The following is a 19,287-nucleotide window of genomic DNA, read 5'->3' as shown; positions in this document are numbered from 1 at the left end:
GGTATAATTCAAATTAGAGGAACTCATCCAACAATCGTGAAAGTAGTCAAGTACTGCTTCTAGTTCTCCACTCCTTTGAGCTGAAGCATTTAAATAATACTATTCAAGTTCAAATGACTGAACGAAGCTTTTTCTTTTCTAGTTTCATCAAGCTCTAAACTCAAGCTTTTCCAACTAAGAATTGAACACTATGAAGACAATTTCTGTGGAGAAAGCACCCAAAAGCTTGACAATGATAATTCTTTCGAAAATGTGTTCTTTTCCACAACCTACAACGACTACAATCCCATGAACCTCAACGAAATCATTGATTTCGACGAACTGATGGTGATACTAGACGAGGGACAGTTACATGAAGGTGGTGGTCCTAGTGGCAGCCATGGCAGTACCACCATAGTGGCCGCCGACTATATAGACAATGGTGAACTGATGGAGAAATCGAATACGAGAAAGAGGATTTCTAAGGGTACTCTGGAAGCTTATTAAAGGAAGGAATTAATTATAATCAGAAACAGAGAGGCAGCTGCTCGTGCATTTGAACAAAAGAAGGTAACTTAGAGGCTAGCAACTTGCAATTATTTGCACTAACCCATTAATAAACGTTTCATTATATTACTTGTATTCCCAACTTAAATCTAATTTTATTCGATCATTAGGCTTACGTGAAGTGGCTAGAATCAGCGGTGCAGAAATACCGCTAGAAGAATGCAGATCCAAAAAGGCTACTTCTGGTGATTAAGTTTTCATCATTTCCCATTCATCTACATTACATTTGTTTTAAAGAAAAAAGTGACTTCCAATTTCTATGTATTACTTTCAAGTGAATATACATGTACAGTAATACATAGACATGTCTCGGAAACAACTAAGAAGGAAAAGCTTTGGACTGCTGTAGATCTTCAGACTTGAAGCAACTGGAAAGATTAATTGCTTTATATGAAAATATGTGTGTCTATACATATATTAAATTCTCAAATTTTCATTGTCTCTATTAAGGTTTCGGGGGATTGACCTGAATGACCGATACTCAGATCATAATACTGTGTTCTTTGATGAGAACGTGAGAGCTCGTGATGGGTTACAGGGGCCAATGTATGTAATGTAGGTACAGGTTGCACTTTCAGGAGAACTACACTCTATGTATTTGGTCCTCCTAGAGCCACTGGACATCATGGGTGGTTTTGTAGAAGGGAAGTCAAGTTATTTTTTAGGAAACCCAAGGTGACAAACAAAGCAGAAGATGTTAAAGCATTGTCTATTAATGCGGAACACGACGACGATGATGATGCAGATCATATCGAATCTTTGCTTCTTCCTAAGGGATTTGGGAACTCAACTTCTCTGGCAGCGTCAATCCCTGTTGCAGAATACCAAGGAAGGCTGCTTCAGGATGTGCAAGGAAAGGAAAACCATGTTGGACCAGCGGGTTCTCTTGCAGTGCTACTAGAAGAATGAAGTTCTTGCAGATAGTGACATATCTGAATGTGGGAATGTACCCTTTCACTGCTATGTTTCTCCTAGTCTACTGCATTTTACCTGCAGTTTCTCTATTCCCGGGCCAGTTCATCGTGCAAGCTCTCAGTTTGACCTTCATATTCTTGTTGGCCATCATAATCGCTTTGTGCCTGCTTGCTATCCTCGAAATCAAATGGTCAGGAATCACTCTTCACCAGTGGTGGCAAATTGAACAGTTTGGGTTGATTGGTGGAACCAGTGCCCATCCTGCATCAGTGCTACAATGACTTCTAAAGGTCATAGCAGGAATAGACACCTCTTTCACATTAACTTCCAAATCCGCCACCCCAGAAGAAGACGGAGACGACGCAATATGAGTGATAAATTTTTATCTTTTTATTCGTAAATTTATTTTATTGCTCAAGAGGTTAGTTTAAAAATGTTTTTGATATTAAGGTAACTTTTGTTTTATTCGTAAATTGTATAAGGTCTCTTAAATCTTTGAACGGTCCCAGCAGTTGAGAGTGGTTTAGACAGTGAATTAAACCCAGTTAATGGGGTTGGTTCGTTGTTTGTTACTGCCTCTTCGGACCCAAACAGAGAAACTTTCACCTTGCTTCAAGTCCCTGTTCTTTGGGGTTACTTTGTTGTTTGTTACTTGCTTTCTGACTTTCTGGACCCAAAACAACGAAATTTTTACCTTACTTGGACTCCTCGGTAAGTTCAAAACTAAACACCGCCAATTAGATTCCTGTAGGATGAGTTGTTCAAGTTTCTACCTTCGTTCGAATCGCAATGGAGTTTTTTAAGTACAAGATGTGCCCCACTTTAGGAGCAGGGGGACCAATTAATGTTATATTAACCTAATAGATGTTTCTAGCAGTAAAAGGTTGTCAAGGACTTTTTTTTTATTTGGTAAAATAATGATAATCTTAAAAAGTTGTTTTTTCTTCTTATTTTATCCTCCTCAAATAGTCGAGGGAGAATAAAGTAGAATGTGCATTCTATAATCAGTACGGATATTTATAATAGGGTGGATTTTAAAATTTTAAAAGAGAATAAATTTATAAAATTTTAATTGACGAAAATATATTTTCAATTGAAAATTTATTAAAAAAATCCACCACCCCTATACATCCTGCCAATAACATAATTTGTAGTAGTAACGTGGTTCGATCTACAATCACGGTTCTCTCCCAAAAAGCACACTGAACTCGAATTTTCCACGATGACTACATAAATATTTTTAATGCGGATGAGATCCTCAGGTGACTCTGTATTAAGATTAAGATTTTAAGAACATAAACTTCATACGACCATAACCAAACAATCAGTGGCCATGTTAGGACCAGAAACCAAACATGTCTCTGCTTTCCTCCCCATGGTGGGAGAAAAGAATATATAAGGTTTCCAAGAGCCAAAATTTACTTGGTCTTGGCTTGCGTGCCAACGTTTCTAATATCTAGCAGAGCCATGAAAATCGCTGTCGACATTCAGTAGAGCGATTAACGATATAAGACCAAGTTTGTATTGTTGAACAAGTAAATGTCCGGGACCAATCGATGGCGATTGGCTTTTAAGGGTCGGATAATTCTTCGTAACTAACAACAACGCGTTACAGAAATCATTGTCAAATGCAACATTTTGGCACTACAAGTAATGGCCCCCTCTTCATTTATATATACTTCAACCAGAGGATGCCATGCTATTGCTCGGCCCTCCTAGAATCATCCAAATGATTATAAACAATTGGATTAAGATATGATTAGAATAATTGAGATGGAAATCTATCAACATCAGACCGATCTTGTACGATTTCACCACCAAATCTATGTAGGTTCAGCAACTGTTAGCATGTCGGTAAGTTTCTATAATTTTAATTGATTAATTAAGGTATGGTATATAGGAAATATGATGCACATTAACTGTAAGATATAGAACTCGTTATATTTTACAGATAATAATCAAACAACTGGCTCAGGGCCAAAAAAGAATCGGGTCCCATTCCTTCTTTGAACATATCCATACACTAGAATGACATCTGGGTCCCCTACCCATTACACACAAATAGTCTGGTTGAGATAAAAAAAAATAAACATTATGAATCAAATGTACGTATGGTCGTATGTATCAAATTATTTGCAGTATGAAAACCATAAAGGTTATTGCCTGGCTTGACACATGTCCCGAAAGGAACAATGTGCAGAGGAAGTTCACGCAGGTCTTCATCCGCTGCCACCGACTAAACAAAATATTTACAGCCCCATGGTTATTCCGAAACCGGCGACTATATCCCTCAACTTTGATTTTAACTCGCGTGCCCGTACAAGTCATAAGGCGCCCACAATGCGTCCAGTGGACACGGCCGATCGGAGTCCAACCTTAGCCACGGCTTACCGCTACCGGACCAATGCAAGAGGCTAACCGGACCGGGATGCAAGTCTCGACAGCTTCCCTTCACATTGTCCCCACCCAACCCGTGTTGGTTCCATCTATGCTCGATGGGCGCCACGCGTCCCGCAAAAACCAGCAAGAAGGGCGGTAACGAACCAAGCTCGTAGATCCGGTGATGTTTCTGAATCTCCATCCATCTTTCTATCCGCTTCGTGTACCCGACCCGCCTCCATTTCACCAGATCAATCACCATCACTCCCGTGTTGAAATAACACGGCTTCCTCCCTCTGAAAATCCCCGAGAACCTTTGGTCCGACCAGAAACCGCCCGTGAAATATTTCGTGAAATTCGCGTGGCAATATTCAGGTGCCCCGATTGTACGTGGACCCAGATTGGTGCTCCACAGCTTAGAGATATCGTCAACGACGACTAGATCAGAGTCCAAATAAATCACTCTCCGTACGCATGGCTCTAGAAGATCAGCTAAGTAATTCCTAGCATAATTTAACGGCTGTTCAAGCGCTTGCCTAACGGAAGACGATATCAGGTTCCGTACAATCTCGGGATTGAAATAGTAGACCTTGAACTTCAACTGGGGGATCGTTGACCGAACGAGGGTATCCAGACTGGGCTCCGATACGAGGAAATGGAAGAAAATGTTCTCCGGGCACAATGAATGCCGGAGAATGGAGTGAACAGCGGCGATTGACCCACGGAGGTAGACCACGTCGAGAGTGACGGCCACGTGGACTAAAGAACGATCGCAGACGCCTGTGATTTTGTTGTCGGTGGAGCCACATTCGTCTGCATTACGAAACCCGGTGGCTTTCCGAAAATAAAACTCATCCTTCGATGAGTGTTGTGATGTAGACGCCTGATACGGTAACCAGATATAGCTGTCTAGATGAGACGATCTTATGGCTTCAGCGGGAGGAAACGACTGGAGTGATGGTGAGAGAATGATCATCAATATTGCGGCTGAAAAGAACCCTGAAAATCGCATTGCCCAAAGCATCTTACTACTGTAAATCCCCTTCCTCTTCTTTTTATATTTGAAATCGAGCCGATCTGCTAAGAGAGTAGACAGTGAGGACTGGAAGAACGATAAGATTCCTTTTAGGTCCGCCATAGCTCACAATAATGAATCTGGAGTAAGAATCCAAAGCTCAGAATCGGTGAAAAAAGAGGCAGAGTCCAGTGCTACCGTGCGCCGGCGGCGTAACGCTCTGACTCCCTTTCACTTCTCCCTCTCTCTGTCCCCTCCTCTCACTCTATGCAAAGAAACTGATGGCAGCACAATAGAGGGATAAGAGGCAGAGACTAGAGAGAGAAGGAGATGATAAAAGTTTCAAATTTTCTCTTAGCTTGGCGTTTTCCACCGTAGAAATCGACGGCCTACCATAATTTTAGTAACAGAATACTATTGATTCAAATATAAAGCCTGCACGTACAACAACAACACAACACAACAATTGGATTTTTGTACGAATCACCCACCCCTTTTTGTTGGATTCTTTTAATCAGTTTTAATGATTAATTGCACTAAGCGTCCTCAAATCATGCTTAGATCTTATATTAGTCAAATTTTGAGGCATTATAAATTACTATTATCATTTGAAATATGTGTTTCTGTTAGTTTAGTAAATTATTTGAGTATTAATGTCAATTTAAGTTTGATATAGAGCATATTTAAATTTTTTTAATTAAATTTTAAATACATTTGTATATATTGTATAAATAATTAAGATCTGTCATGTATAAATTTAATTATTATTAAAATTTGATATAATTATCTTTAACATTATATTTAAAGTGTTCATACAATAATATATAATATTTAAATTTTGATGCACATGTTTTAAATTTCCTTCACATCATATCTAAATTGCCACTTAATGCTTGAATAGTTTGGAAAACTAACATATTGATGTGTTTGAAATGATTTTTATAGTTTATAGATTAATTTAAAATGTTTCAAAGTGTAGGGTCTAATTTAGAATTTGAGCTATATTTTTGAGACACTTGGTGTAATTAACTCATTTTTAGTTTTACAATGAGTTAATTTTATCAGAGACCCGCAAATTATTGCCTAAATTATAAGTTAACGAATTTCAAGACATTCTAATTGAATCTTCAAAGCATCAGAACTAAATTAATTAGCTCGTTTTATCAGTCTTGTCATTAGCTTTAGGGTGAAATATTAGCTCAACTTGGATTTTTATAGAAGATTTAATTTGATCAACAAATTAAATTTGATTGAAAAAACATGATATAATGAGGACATAATTAAAATATTTTAAAATTTGTAAATTGATATAAAATATAGAAGATTGTTCAAAGACATCTAATGTAATTAACCCATCAACCGTTCAACGATGAGCCCAATCAAAATCAAAAGTGTCCGGGTCGGATCCAAACTACACGGTTGCCTCTTTAAGTCATGATTTTTATAGCACAGACTTCTTGTGACCAGTAAGTAATCTAGCCTTAAAATTGCATATGTTGGTAATTGTCGGCAGAGATTTTGTTATTAAAAATATTATTATATAAATTTATGGTATTTGATGCGGGATCGATGAGATGATATTAGACATTAGTGGATGTTGATTAATCACCATATACTGATAAACTTATTTATAAACTTATTTATAAACTTATTTCATTTTGTCTAGACGATATATCTCTTATTATTTTAACTAAAAACAAATTTGTCTAAAAACTTTACGTCAATTCCACTACATGCTCCAAAACTATGATTCAAGTTTTAAATCGGTACTTCTCTTTGTTGGAGGAGATTTTCGACTCTTTCAAGATAAGTATTCAAAATATCGTTTGTTAAGTTATCAGTCACGAACCTCCAATAACTTTGGTAATATGTTCAAATGATGTTTGTGTTCCATTCTAATATTAAAAATTTATTTTCTGATCTTTATGGACGCAGGTACTTTTAGGACTTGATTATGATGTTTTAAAGTATACAAATTAATTTAGAATCTAAGTAATACTTTAATGACGTCTTGTGTAAAATGTTTTAACATTCTTCGTACTAAATGCAGCAATTAAGGAAATGGTAGAACATGTTTTGAAATGAAACCTACAGGTTTCTTCAAATGAATACAAAATACCATGATAGTTGCCACATTACAAAAACAGGGCTAGAAAAACACTAGGGTGCCCTGTTGATTTAACACCTATTCGTTGCCACATTTCATGAACGGTTGCAGTACAATAATCTTAAGTGGGCTATAGGTAAGGGAAGCAAGTTTTTTGGACCTAATCGTTTATGGGTTAGGCATAGGCTGAAACTAACGATGAATCAAATGGTCCAATTGGACTAAATCCTTTATAGTTTCGGCTGAACCTCCATACCATTATATGCGAAATTATTATTATTAACAATGACTTTGGTATCGAGTCAAGTAATTGTTAAGTTTATTCAATTCAGTTTTAATAATAAATGAGACATATGAAGGCTTATTAATCTAGCTTAATACCAACTTTTAGTGATATTTTTTTATTAACATGGGGTAAGTACAAAAAGATAATATATTTTTAAAGATAACTCTCAATCATTTGATATTGAACGTTCGTACCTCTGACATTATCGATGCTCGAACTCGTATCTAAAAAAATAATAATAATTTATTTACTACCGAGATTACACGAGTTCATAATTTTTTTAGATATCATGTTTGATAAAACCATATTCACTTAAAACGATTTTATCAAATATTATAAAAAAACCGTAATTTTTTAAAATGATTTCAAAAGCATCAATGTTTTTATTATTATAATATATTACTAAATAAAAATAAAAGTATAATAAAAACCGATGGTAGTTAAATTGATAGGTTAGGTGGAAAGAATCTAAGCAATCTGGAAGAGCTCCTGTGAGTGTAGATGCCATCTGAAGAAGAGAGTTGGAAGAGTGCAATAATTAATTAAAGTTGGGGTTCATTTAATTAAACGTGTGGGGTTGGGTTCCCTTGCGCATTTTACGAGGGGCGGACTGATGGTAGCTAGCGTACATTATATATTCCATATTTACGTAAGGCTGTAAATAAATCGAACGAACATTAATAAGAGTATATTTATATTTGTTCGTTTATATTTAATTAAATAAATGAACGAATAAAAAATTTATTATTCGTGTTTATTCGTTAATGAATGTAACTTGTTCGTATTCGTTTATGTTTGTTCATTTAAATGATAAACGAATACAAATGAACGAATATAAACGAAAAAATGTAAACGAACGTAAACAAACACAAACAAACGGATGTAAACAAATATCAGCGAACACAATAAATGAACGTAAACAAACACAAACGAATAAATGTAAACGAACACAATAAATGAACATAAACGAACATAAATAAAATTATATTTTATATAATAATGATTAAATAATAGAAAAACAATTGATTTTAATAATAATTATTATATAATAGTATGTTAAGAAAGATTTTATATTAACTTAAAAAAAGATTTTATGTTCTAACATCTAAAACATATTTCTTAAGATTTTAGGTTCGAGTATCAGAAATATCGAACGTCTAATATCAAATGATTGAGAGTTATTTTTAAATAGATATTACATTGTACTTACCTTATATTATAAAATATATATATAGTATCTATAATATTTTTATATAATTTTTAAATAAAACAAAATTAAAAAAATTCTTTAGAAATAAATAAGTCTGAATTTAATGCTTGAATTATAATAATTATGAAAGGTAAGATGAATGGCAAGGTTTGACGCACATGAATGATATTGATGTGGAATGAGCTTCGCTTGCTTTTCCCATTAGTCAATGGTTTTTACTTTTTATAGTTACCTTCATTCAGCTCCAGAGCCCCCACCAACATTGAATCTTTTAGTTGGGAGTTCAGTCGTGTACTGGATTATGGTATCCAAAAAAAAATTAATTGTCGTTAATTAAAAATTTAATGAATTTTGAGCAGCCATATCTGGTCCCAGATGATTAATTTGGTAGGCCAAACTGAACAGTTTATTGGGTTTCAATCGCAAGATTAGAAAAACAACGTCAAATCATTTTGAACAACAGAGGATTGTAAGTTTCTTTTTCTTCTTGTTTATCTTTGAGAATCGATACCTCTAATGTTTCCATGAACTAATTCCTTTTGCGCCGCTGGGTTTTTGTGGCGAAAACGTACAGTCGGATGCATGAAAATAAACCACGTCGTCACCGTTTACAAATAACGGCAGAGCTTAGCTTCCCTGCTTCTCTCGGCACCAGCTGACCTTGCGCCATCACCAACGATTTGTAGATCTCGACGATCATTTTCTCGTCGTACTCTTTAATCGGACGCTTCCCAAAGGCCGATACCCCATGATCCCCCATGGCTCCGCCGTACCCGGTAACCGCCCTGGAGTTGGCTAACCCCAGCATCATCTTCACGTACGCATCCCGTAGCCAAACAAAGAACTTCTTCGGCGAAGGTAATCTCACCTTTGCCCTGACCCTGATCTTCCAGAACGGCCTCCGCCGCGAGGAGCCGCCAAGCTCCACTCTGCTCCTCCGTGCTCCTCCTCTCGTACCACCGTTTAGCTTTACATAGCCTCTCCTCTTCCAGTACCCTCCCAAACGCTTGTACATGGTCGTAGAAACACCCTCCATCACCGTTTCTGAATATTCGTATTTCTCCAGAGAGAGAAGAAAGTGGGGGGAGATTGAAGAAGATACGTATACACATATATGATATATATACATGTATAAATCAATATATCATAGAGTAGATAGAGGGTGGCGGTGGTAAATGCGAGAGGCGCAAATGAATTAAATGTGTGTGGTCATTCCACGTGTCACATTGTAGTCGTCGTATCGTTTGATCATCCATGGGATTCTTCTCGGGTGTCAAATTAAAAATAGAACTTTTAATTGCCCGATGTGAGGGCTAACTTAAATTGTTATTGTTAAATTGGAATTATTATTATATTTAAGTAAGTGACGTTTGATAGAGGTAAAATATCAAATCATGAAAGGGGGATGAAAGGGATTTTCCATGGCGATTGTAAGGTAGGTTATAACTTACTATTTGAAGGTCGGAAGCTGAGGAAGAATGAGCTACTTAGCTACACCTACACAGCCATTTCACACATGCATGTGGATTTTTCTAATTGCATCTCTCAATTCTTTTATTTTTATTAGTTTATGGTAATTAAGGTAGTATCTATTTACTTTTTTTAATTGTTAACTATACATATATATCTTGTAGACATACGTGTTTAAGTATAATCTTTTAAAAACAATAATCTCTTTAATCATTAAAATAGTTTTGGGAGGTTTATATTACTCAATTTTTAATGTTTACATTATAAATTTTTAATGTTTACATTATAAATTTTTAAATATAATGACGAGTGAAAAAATATCATAAAAAACATATAATATTTATATAAACAATTTTAAATGTGGAAAATGTAAGTAAAAAAAATTAATTATAACGTTGAAATTATAATAAGTTTTCAGTTTAATCGATATTTAATTAATAAATTTAGTAATATTATTTTTATTATTAATTATCTAATGAGAATTTTTTAAAGAGAAAATAACCTCAGTGACCAAAAATCTCAGATAATATACGATTTTGACCAATTTTTTTTGGATTTGAGAATTATCTATTTCGCGTTGCGATAGTCTACAGTTGTCGTTGCGATTTTCCAAATTCGTTGCGATAGTTAAAAAAAAAATTTTGTTTCTTAAGAATTTTCTCTAAAAAGATAATATCCGCGCAGACGTGTCGAAGACACGTATTACCATTACCACGACCACGACCCGACCCGACCCGAGCGGCGGTGGCGGCGCGCGAGAGTCCCCCTTATTCTCTTTCACTCAACAAGGAAGTGCAAAATCCAAACCTTAAATACCATTCCCAATAGTATTTTCAATATTATGTGGGATTGAGCATTACCCCACTTTTTCTAATTTTTTACTTTTAACAATGTTTTGAAACAAGTAAAAGTAGTCCTTTAATTTGATGACTTTGCTTGCATATATAGCAACTTACATTCTTAAGAGTAATATACGTAGATATCATGTGCTTAATTTAAGTAGCATAGGTTATCATCATTTCTTCAAGTATAAGAATACAAACCCGACAGAACCTCCACCAGAACCAATCATGCAACGCTTGTGGCAATGAACGTTATTTAACTCTTCAAGCAACAATCTTCACAATAAGATTGGTAATGCTCAATCCCACACAGTATTAGAAATACTATTAGGAATGGTATTTAAGGCTTGGATTTTGCACTTCCTTGTTGAGTAAAAGAGAACAAGGGAGACTCTCGCGCGCCGCCGCCGCCGCCGTCTCGTATCGGGTCATGGTCGTGGTCGTGGTTGTGGTAATACGTGTCTTCGACACATCCGCGCGAATACTATCTTTTTAGAGAAAATTCTTAAGAAACAAAATCTTTTTTTTTAACTATCGCAACGAATTTGGAAAATCGCAACGACAACTGTAGACTATCGCAATGCGATTTTCAACTATCGCAACGCGATTTTCAACTATCGCAACGCGAAATGCAATGCGAATTTGCGATACTGGAGATCGCAATGCGAATTAGATATCGCATTGCGATTTTGTTGTCATTTTCGCAAATCCAAAAAAAATTGGTCAAAATCGTATATTATCTGGGATTTTTTGTCACAGAGGTTATTTTCTCTTTTTTAAAAATTATAATAAGTATTATTTAACTGAATTTGCGAAAATGACTAACAAAATCGCAATGCGATCTCTAATTCGCATTGCGATCTCCACTATCGCAAATTCGCGTTGCATTTCGCGTTGCGATAATTGAAAATCGCGTTGCGATAGTTGAAAATCGCGTTGCGATTTTCCAGTTCGCGTTGCGATAGTTGAAAATCGCGTTGCGATTTTTCATTTCGTGTTGCGATTTTTCAGTTCGCGTTGCGATAGTCTACAGTTATCATTGCGATTTTCCAAATTCGTTACGATAGTCTACAGTTGTCGTTGCGATTTTCCAAATTCGTTGCGAAAATCGCGTTGCGATTTTTCATTTCGCGTTGTGATAGTTGAAAATCGCGTTGCGATAGTCTACAGTTGTCGTTGCGATTTTCCAAATTTGTTGCGAAAATTCGTTGTGATAGTTAAAAAAAAAGATTTTGTTTCTTAAGAATTTTCTCTAAAAAGATAATATCTGCGCGGACGTGCCGAAGACACGTATTACCACGACCACGACCACGACACGACACGACCCGACCCGACTCGAGACGAGACGGACGGCGACGGCGGCGCGCGAGAGTCCCCCTTGTTCTCTATCACTCAACAAGGAAGTAGGAAAGCCAAGCCTTAAATACCATTCTCAATAGTGTTTCCAATACTATGTGGGATTGAGCATTACCAACACTTGTTTCCAATACAATGTGATTATTCAGGAAACAATTAACAATCATGCACCTTAAAACAACTGAATCAGCAACCAATTGCATTAGTATTATACGATTAAATATGTCATAATTAAAAGTCAATCTACAATCAATCGCGATTATTGCAATTTTAAGCAAAACATTCAAAAACAATATCATTATTTAAGGCTCAATCCCACATAGTATTGGGAACAAGTGTTGGTAATGCTCAAATCCCACATAGTATTGGAAACACTATTGGGAATAGTATTTAAGGCTTGGCTTTCCCACTTCCTTGTTGAGTGATAGAGAACAAGAGGGACTCTCGCGCGCCGCCGCCGCCGTCCGTCTCGGGTCGTGGTCGTGGTCGTGGTCGTGGTCGTGGTAATACGTGTCTTCGACACATCCGCGCGGATACTATCTTTTTAGAGAAAATTCTTAAGAAAAAAAATCTTTTTTTAACTATCGCAACGAATTTGGAAAATCGCAACGACATTGTAGACTATCGCAACGCGAAATGAAAAATCGCAACGCGAAATGCAACGCGAATTTGCGATAGTGGAGATCGCAATGCGATTTTGTTGGTCATTTTCGCAAATCCAAAAAAAGTTGGTCAAAATCGTATATTATCTGGGATTTTTGGTTACTGAGGTTATTTTCTCTAAATAATATTCATTCTGCTCTGGATTTTAGACCCATATCCTGATGCTCTGTATTTTATAAGACTGTCACTATGATACTGGTGAGTAGATTGGTTGGATACCTTCCTGAGATGATTACTCCTAACCAGTCAACCTTTGTGAGGGGGAGAAACATTGAAAGCAATACTCTCTTGGCTCGAGAGCTTGTCAGAGGGTATGGAAGAAGTTATATTCCCCCTAGATGTGCTATTAAAGTTGATTTGCAGAAAGGCTTTGATACTTTAAGTTGGAAGTTTCTACTTGTTATCTTGAAGGGGTTAGGGCTGCCAACTCAGTTTAGGGGTTGGATTGAGGCTTATGTTATGGACTCCAGATTCTCCATTGTTCTGAATGGTAGCCTTGTGGGATATTTTAGAAGGAGAAGAGGGGTTAGGCAGGGGGACCCTTTATCCCCTTACTTATTTCTCATTACTATAAACATCCTGTCCAAACTGCTTGATGTTACTGCCTCAGAAAAAAAATTTCAGTTTCATCCTAAGTGCAAAAGAGTGAATCTAACTCACTTGTGCTTTGCTGATGATTTGCTTATTTTTTACAAAGGTAGATTGGATTCAATTGTTGGGGTTAAATGTGTTTTGGATAAGTTTTATGTGATGTTTGGGCTAAGGCTTAATGCCTCTAAGACTGAAATATACATTACTGGTATAAATGAAAGGCAGAGGACTTTGATTCAATAGACTACTGGATTTACTATTGGCTGTCTCCCAGTGAGATACCTAAGGGTACCTCTTGTCCCCAGGAAACTGACTGAGAAAGACTGTGCTAGCTTAGTGGAGAAAATCAAAGCTAAGTTGGGACATTAGTCCAACAAATGGCTGAGTTATGCTAGTAGGTTACAACTGGTGAAGGTTGTTCTATTTAGCATAACTAATTTCTGGTGCAGACAACTTATTTTACCTGCTGCTGTTGTAAGGAGGGTTGACCAACTTTGTGCCATGTTCTTTTAGAATAGAGGTGATATCCCAGCTAAAGGTGCTCGTGTGAGCTGGGATTTGATTTGTTCCCCTAAGTCTGAGGGGTGGTTAGGCCTTAAACATCTAAAATGCTGGAATAAAGCATGTACTATGCTTCTGGTAAAGGAGTTACTCTTTGTTGAGGGTTCTCTGTGGGTAGTTTGGGTGAGGTCTTATGTCCTTAAAGGGGCTGATTTCTAGTCCATTGAAAGTAAAGCTTCATTCAGCTGGAGTATGAGGAAAATTATGAAAACAAGGGAAGATTTGCAACCTTTGTTCTCAGGGACAACAGACTGGGACAAAGTGAATGCTCGTTGGATTTGGCAGGAGATTAGGGAGAGAAGAGTGAAAGTTGAATGGCACAGGATAGTCTGGTTTCCTATGCACATACCGAAGCACTCCCTTATTACCTGGATGACTATACTTGATAGGCTGCCAACTGCTAATAGGTTGGCTCGCATGAGGATTGAGGTGGATGACAAGCGCAGACTATGTGAAGCTGTGCCTGAGACTCGCATCCATTTGTTCTTTGAATGTTTGTTTTCGAAGGCTGTGTGGGAGGGGATTGTATGACTGTGCAATGTTAACAGGGCTGTAGGGACCTAGGCTGTAGGGACCTAGGATGAGGAGTTGAATTGGGCTGTTAATAGGTTCAAAGGTAAAACTTTCCCTGTGTTTATACTTAGAATTGCTTGGTATGCTTATGTTTACTGTATATGGATGGAGAGGAAGTATAGACAGTTTAGAGGAGTGAGTAGGGATATAGATAATGTGGTAAATTGTATTAAAGAAGTAGTGAGGGTGAAAGCAGCGAGAATTGTGATTAAAAGTAGTATAGTTAATTGTAGACTTTTCCAGACTTGGGGATTACCTTCTCCTAGAAGGCTAATTCTGTTTGTTTTGGGTGGTCTGTAATTGTTGTAGCAGTGATTTTTGTCTACTGCTTCTTGGATAATAATATGAGGAATTTATCTAAAAAATAATATTCCTCCTGTCTCATAAAAACCTTCAATATGTAAAATATAATTACTTTATAAACCTTCAATCAAGTAATTTTCAAATATATATTTTATAAAATTTAATTATTTAAAAATATTATGATTAAAGTTTAAAAAGTTTGATTTTAAAAAATCAATAAGAGAATTTTTTTATGGACAGAGAGAGTATAATTTATTTGTTGAAAAGTCAATAAAAGACATTTTTATTTTATAAAAATTAAAAAGTTTATGAAACTCGATATTATTTGTTGAAACTATTTAATAAATTTAAATTTATATGATTAATAATGAATTATATATTGTGGAAGACAGAGAATTATGTGTGAAGGTTTAAATATGTCAAATCCCATACATTAGTTTAAATTTTAATCTTTTTATTTTAATCTTTTGGTATGGAATTTATGTACTGTTTATTTATTTATTTAAAGAATTTGTCTCTTCCACCGACTAATGTTAATTTTATTATTAATTATTGAGCTAACAAAAATAAAAAGGTAAATATCTGTAAATATCTTTTTCACTTATGATTATTCTTCAATTACTTTTATAAATATAATTTATTAGATAAAATATTTTATTTCAATAAAATGGAATAATTTTGAGAATTAAACCGCAGGGTACAAAGTATTGGTGCAAAGAGAAAATAAAATAAAAGGTAAAGACAATTTGTTACTTGCAAACTTGAGTTTTTATGATCTGAAATATCATTTTAAAAAATAAAAAAGATATTATACCAAGAGACAGATGCGAGGATCTCTATAAAAATTTTATATTATCAAATATTATTTTATATCTGTTAGTAATCTGCTTTGGTTTCATAGGCCTGATGATATTGGGCTGCACAATAATGAGTTGGTTATGCCAAGTCCAAATTCAAACATATTGAAGTCGTAAATGAATGAAATCCCTACTTGATAACTTCATTCATCTTAACTCCTTGAATACTTGATGTTTATCTTCTTTGTTCTACCTACTTTTCTGTATGATAATCAAGAAAGAAGCTACATCAAACTAAAAGAAGCAACATGAAGCTGGAAGAAATAAAGGGAATGCACAAGTATTGATTCGACATCCACTTTTGATTTTTGTTTCCCTGTCTTTGGGTTACCATTCACTTTGCAATCAAAACCATTCACCACGCAGTTCTCTCAGTCTACGAGAATGTGGAAGCTCGGGAATCCCACGCATCGCATTCTCCTTCCAAATCTCCGATGCCCTCAAAAGCGTCTCTTCAGCCGTCAGAAGCTGCTCCGGCTTCCACCCGATCACATCTCCCCCACTCTGTTTCGTCTCCGTGGCAGTCCCATCGGTGGCTCTCGTGATGGGTTTCCTCGTATCCGCCACCTCAATCTCCGACAAAGGAGACGCCTTGTGGTCCTTGAAGTACTCCTTGTCATCCTTCGTTTGCTCTCTCTTTTCCCCTTGCTCCCTTTCTTTGCTCTCCGGCAAGGGCGTACCGTCGATACCTACACAGCTCACTTCTTCTATGGCTGCAGCACTGACATTGGTACGCCTTTGTTGAACGTTGGGTTCCACGGGATGGTTCACCGGTGAACTCTTGAGCCTCGGAGAACTTTCATGTGGCAGCTTGGGTTGTTTTAGCGGATCCGTTTCGTAACCAGGTTTGGCCTCTTTCTGTGACCGGAAGTCATTAAAGTTATGGTCATCATCTGGATGGTTTTCTATGCCCTGCAACGTAAAAAAAGGTCAGCACTTTAACAAATCAACAAGAAGCAAAAAACAAGATTAGTAACTTTATAATTCATACCTGAGCTTCACCCGTGTGAACTTCGGGTCCGGCTTCGAGATCACCGGAGTGGATTTCAGGGTCAGCTGTTCTTCCTTTAACGGCTGATCCAGAGGCAAACCTTCGAAAGAGAGCCTGGTTACCGGCTGCATACAGCGCCGAATACGTTCTCGATGCTGTTGTTGCCAATCTAGATTGCATCTTTGCTTTTTGGGGTTGAGGGTCTCTGGTTTATGCGTGTGATGGAGTTGATGGAAATGAACAAGGTGGTCGAAGAAAAGAGAAGAATCTGTGAGGACGCGTGTAGTGTGAGACGAGGTGGCATCCATATATAACGCCTCGTGGTGGGGTTTTGTTTGTTTGCTCTTACGTGTATATGGTGCAGAGGCACCTAGAAGGCCGGAGAAGTTTGGTAGTGGATTTAGCTTTGAACTTCGAGGCTACTCTAGAATTTCCTTTTATAGTTGAAGCCCTGTTACCGCCCCTTCATATAACTAAATGAGACCATCTCTTTAGCCTTAAAACTGGCCTAAGCACCCCAGTAGATAAAGCCATCAAAAGAAAATCATTTTATTCTTCATTATGTTGAGAATTTAATCAATACATCAGTAAGCAAAAACCAGATGGTGAGTTAAGATATTTAAAACTAAGGGTCTGTCATTGTCAAGTAGGTTAGTCTCTCTCAAATATCACTCTCCTAAACCTAAAACACCACTGATCATAACACTGCCGTTATTACAACAAAATAAACCCACTTGGATCACATCTTCAGTTTATGTTTCCCAAGGTTGGAAAATACATCAGCCAGGAAGCCGAAGCAAAAGCCGATGAACCGCAACAGCCATAGCAGCATCAATAGCGCCACGTCCCAGAATTTCTTCTTTGGGTAGTGGCCTCTATCCGAGATCAGCACTGCCCTGTACACGGCTTCGGTTAACGCATAGGCCGAAACGGGATCCGATTCTTCTACCGCGAATCCATACTCATTGAGGCATAGTATGTCGTAAACTCCATTCGTCACCGATATCCGGAGACTTTCGCATATCTTCAGCCGGCCATCGATCCTCTCCTCTGTCGATAATAAGTCACCATGTGTTAAGATCAGGATAGGGTTTTCGTCTGCAGACATGGAGACATGATTATTCACAAAATTGCTTTGGTTTTTGCTTTCACAAAGAAGTATATGCATATATATGTACATGTATATATACGTATATACAGCTTAGGTGAAGGTGTAAATGTCAATTTTCTTTATAAGGACATATGCACACTGTGGAGAAACGTATAATTCAAGGATCTGAACCAGGAAACTTCTATTAAGGACAATTCCAATTTGCTTTTCACGCCATTAAAGACGGTATTGGGAGAGAAAACTTACTGCTTTTACGCAAGGCAGGGGAGCAGAAGAGCTGTCTGATGGCTTCTAATGGCTTAAAGTCTCCTGCTTTTAAAGCTTTGTAAATGTGTGCTATGTTAGCTACAACCATCACACAATTCACTCGTCTCTGCACAAATTGCGCTGATGATCTCGTGCCAATGTTCTCCGCATCGTCCACCATCGTCGTCCTGCAGTCATCATATCTAAAGCATGGTTGATTATGATGAATCCCTTCACTCATCCAACATGACAATTCATCCAAGGCCTCTCTCGTTCTATTGTAATCGAACCCTCTCGAATCATAAACGCAGAAGCCGCTTTGCATCGATCTTAGGACATTGTGTTCTTCCAGGTACATTGTTGTATAACCAGAAATTCCTACAATGAAAAGTTCAATTTAGATAAAATCAATTTTTTCTGCATCTGAAGTTACTAAATTATTCAATTGAAACTTACCTGATGATGTTCGAGCAAAGGGTATTAGGCCAGAGCGACCGAGAATGCTGTACATGAGATTTATAAGCGAGCTCTTGCCTGAACCCGAAAATCCGACCAAGAGAATTGTGTTCACCGGGGGAATGTCCATGTCTTCCTTGGTGATCCCTCCTGTGGGTACCCAGAAATCACCCGAACGATACCCGATAAGCTTGTGCCGAAGCTCGATTAGTCCATCGGGTGCAATCAAAGCCAGTCTCTCCAGTTCTCTAAGCAGTCTGAGCCTAGGCGTAAGGATGGAAACGTTGGGAAAGTCCAGAGTCAGCTTCACGCATTCATCGAATTTCGCAGCCGTTCTCCACCAACAATACGCCAACCTACACGACTCGCAGTCGTCTTCATCTACGACGCAAGATACTTGGCTTTTCATCACCCGTTCCTACGATGTTCGTCGACTCCAAGCAATTCGATGATGATGTTTGTGGCTTTACTTGTACTGTTGGGAATAAGTTTTAAGGTGATCAAGAGATGATGGCATTGCGCAAAACAGTGCTTCAAATCCCAATCCAAACATGTACAATCCTTTTCATGTGTCTGGATTCGTGGTCCGACTTCCAGGTTCCTTCCTAATGAAATGATGATACAGGTTTAGGAAAGTTCCAACCGTCGTCGGTCTGACGGAATTACCCTCGTCACAAACTGTTCATAATTGCTATTATATGGGTACTTTTGCCATTGTATTTGTAAAGTTCCTAGTATCATGTTTCTAATGAAATCATTTCTTTGCTTCTCAAGGACATTGTTTGGGGTAAATTTTACTAGATAATAAT

General features: G+C 37.2%; 4 protein-coding genes across 4 annotated transcripts; all 4 read right to left on the bottom strand.

Moving 5' to 3' along the window:
• Nucleotides 1-3,381: 3,381 nt before the first annotated feature.
• Nucleotides 3,382-5,277, bottom strand: LOC120173706 (probable galacturonosyltransferase-like 7). Its single transcript, XM_039180792.1, has one exon. The coding sequence runs from the start codon at nt 4,976-4,978 to the stop codon at nt 3,764-3,766; it is 1,215 nt and encodes a 404-aa protein (XP_039036723.1). The 5' UTR covers nt 4,979-5,277; the 3' UTR covers nt 3,382-3,763.
• Nucleotides 5,278-8,823: 3,546 nt separating this feature from the next.
• Nucleotides 8,824-9,559, bottom strand: LOC120173624. The gene is made up of 2 exons (XM_039180721.1): nt 9,046-9,559; nt 8,824-8,899 (listed from the first exon to the last, which is right to left on the bottom strand). The coding sequence occupies exon 1, from the start codon at nt 9,492-9,494 to the stop codon at nt 9,060-9,062; it is 435 nt and encodes a 144-aa protein (XP_039036652.1). The 5' UTR covers nt 9,495-9,559; the 3' UTR covers nt 8,824-8,899; nt 9,046-9,059.
• Nucleotides 9,560-16,012: 6,453 nt separating this feature from the next.
• On the bottom strand, nt 16,013-16,945 carry LOC120173656. The gene is made up of 2 exons (XM_039180751.1): nt 16,666-16,945; nt 16,013-16,586 (listed from the first exon to the last, which is right to left on the bottom strand). Exons 1-2 carry the CDS (start codon nt 16,843-16,845, stop codon nt 16,020-16,022), a joined length of 747 nt encoding a protein of 248 aa, XP_039036682.1. The 5' UTR covers nt 16,846-16,945; the 3' UTR covers nt 16,013-16,019.
• Nucleotides 16,946-17,076: 131 nt separating this feature from the next.
• Nucleotides 17,077-19,188, bottom strand: LOC120173655. The gene is made up of 3 exons (XM_039180750.1): nt 18,479-19,188; nt 18,023-18,400; nt 17,077-17,763 (listed from the first exon to the last, which is right to left on the bottom strand). The coding sequence occupies exons 1-3, from the start codon at nt 18,885-18,887 to the stop codon at nt 17,405-17,407; spliced, it is 1,146 nt and encodes a 381-aa protein (XP_039036681.1). The 5' UTR covers nt 18,888-19,188; the 3' UTR covers nt 17,077-17,404.
• Between the last annotated feature and the right edge of the window lie 99 nt (nt 19,189-19,287).

Source organism: Hibiscus syriacus, unplaced genomic scaffold, assembly GCF_006381635.1.
Source record: "Hibiscus syriacus cultivar Baekdansim isolate YM2019G1 unplaced genomic scaffold, ASM638163v2 tig00111983_pilon, whole genome shotgun sequence".
NCBI lineage: Eukaryota > Viridiplantae > Streptophyta > Magnoliopsida > Malvales > Malvaceae > Hibiscus > Hibiscus syriacus.
The sequence above is the reverse complement of the archived record's forward strand: the minus strand, read 5'-3'. Positions and strand labels throughout refer to the sequence as shown.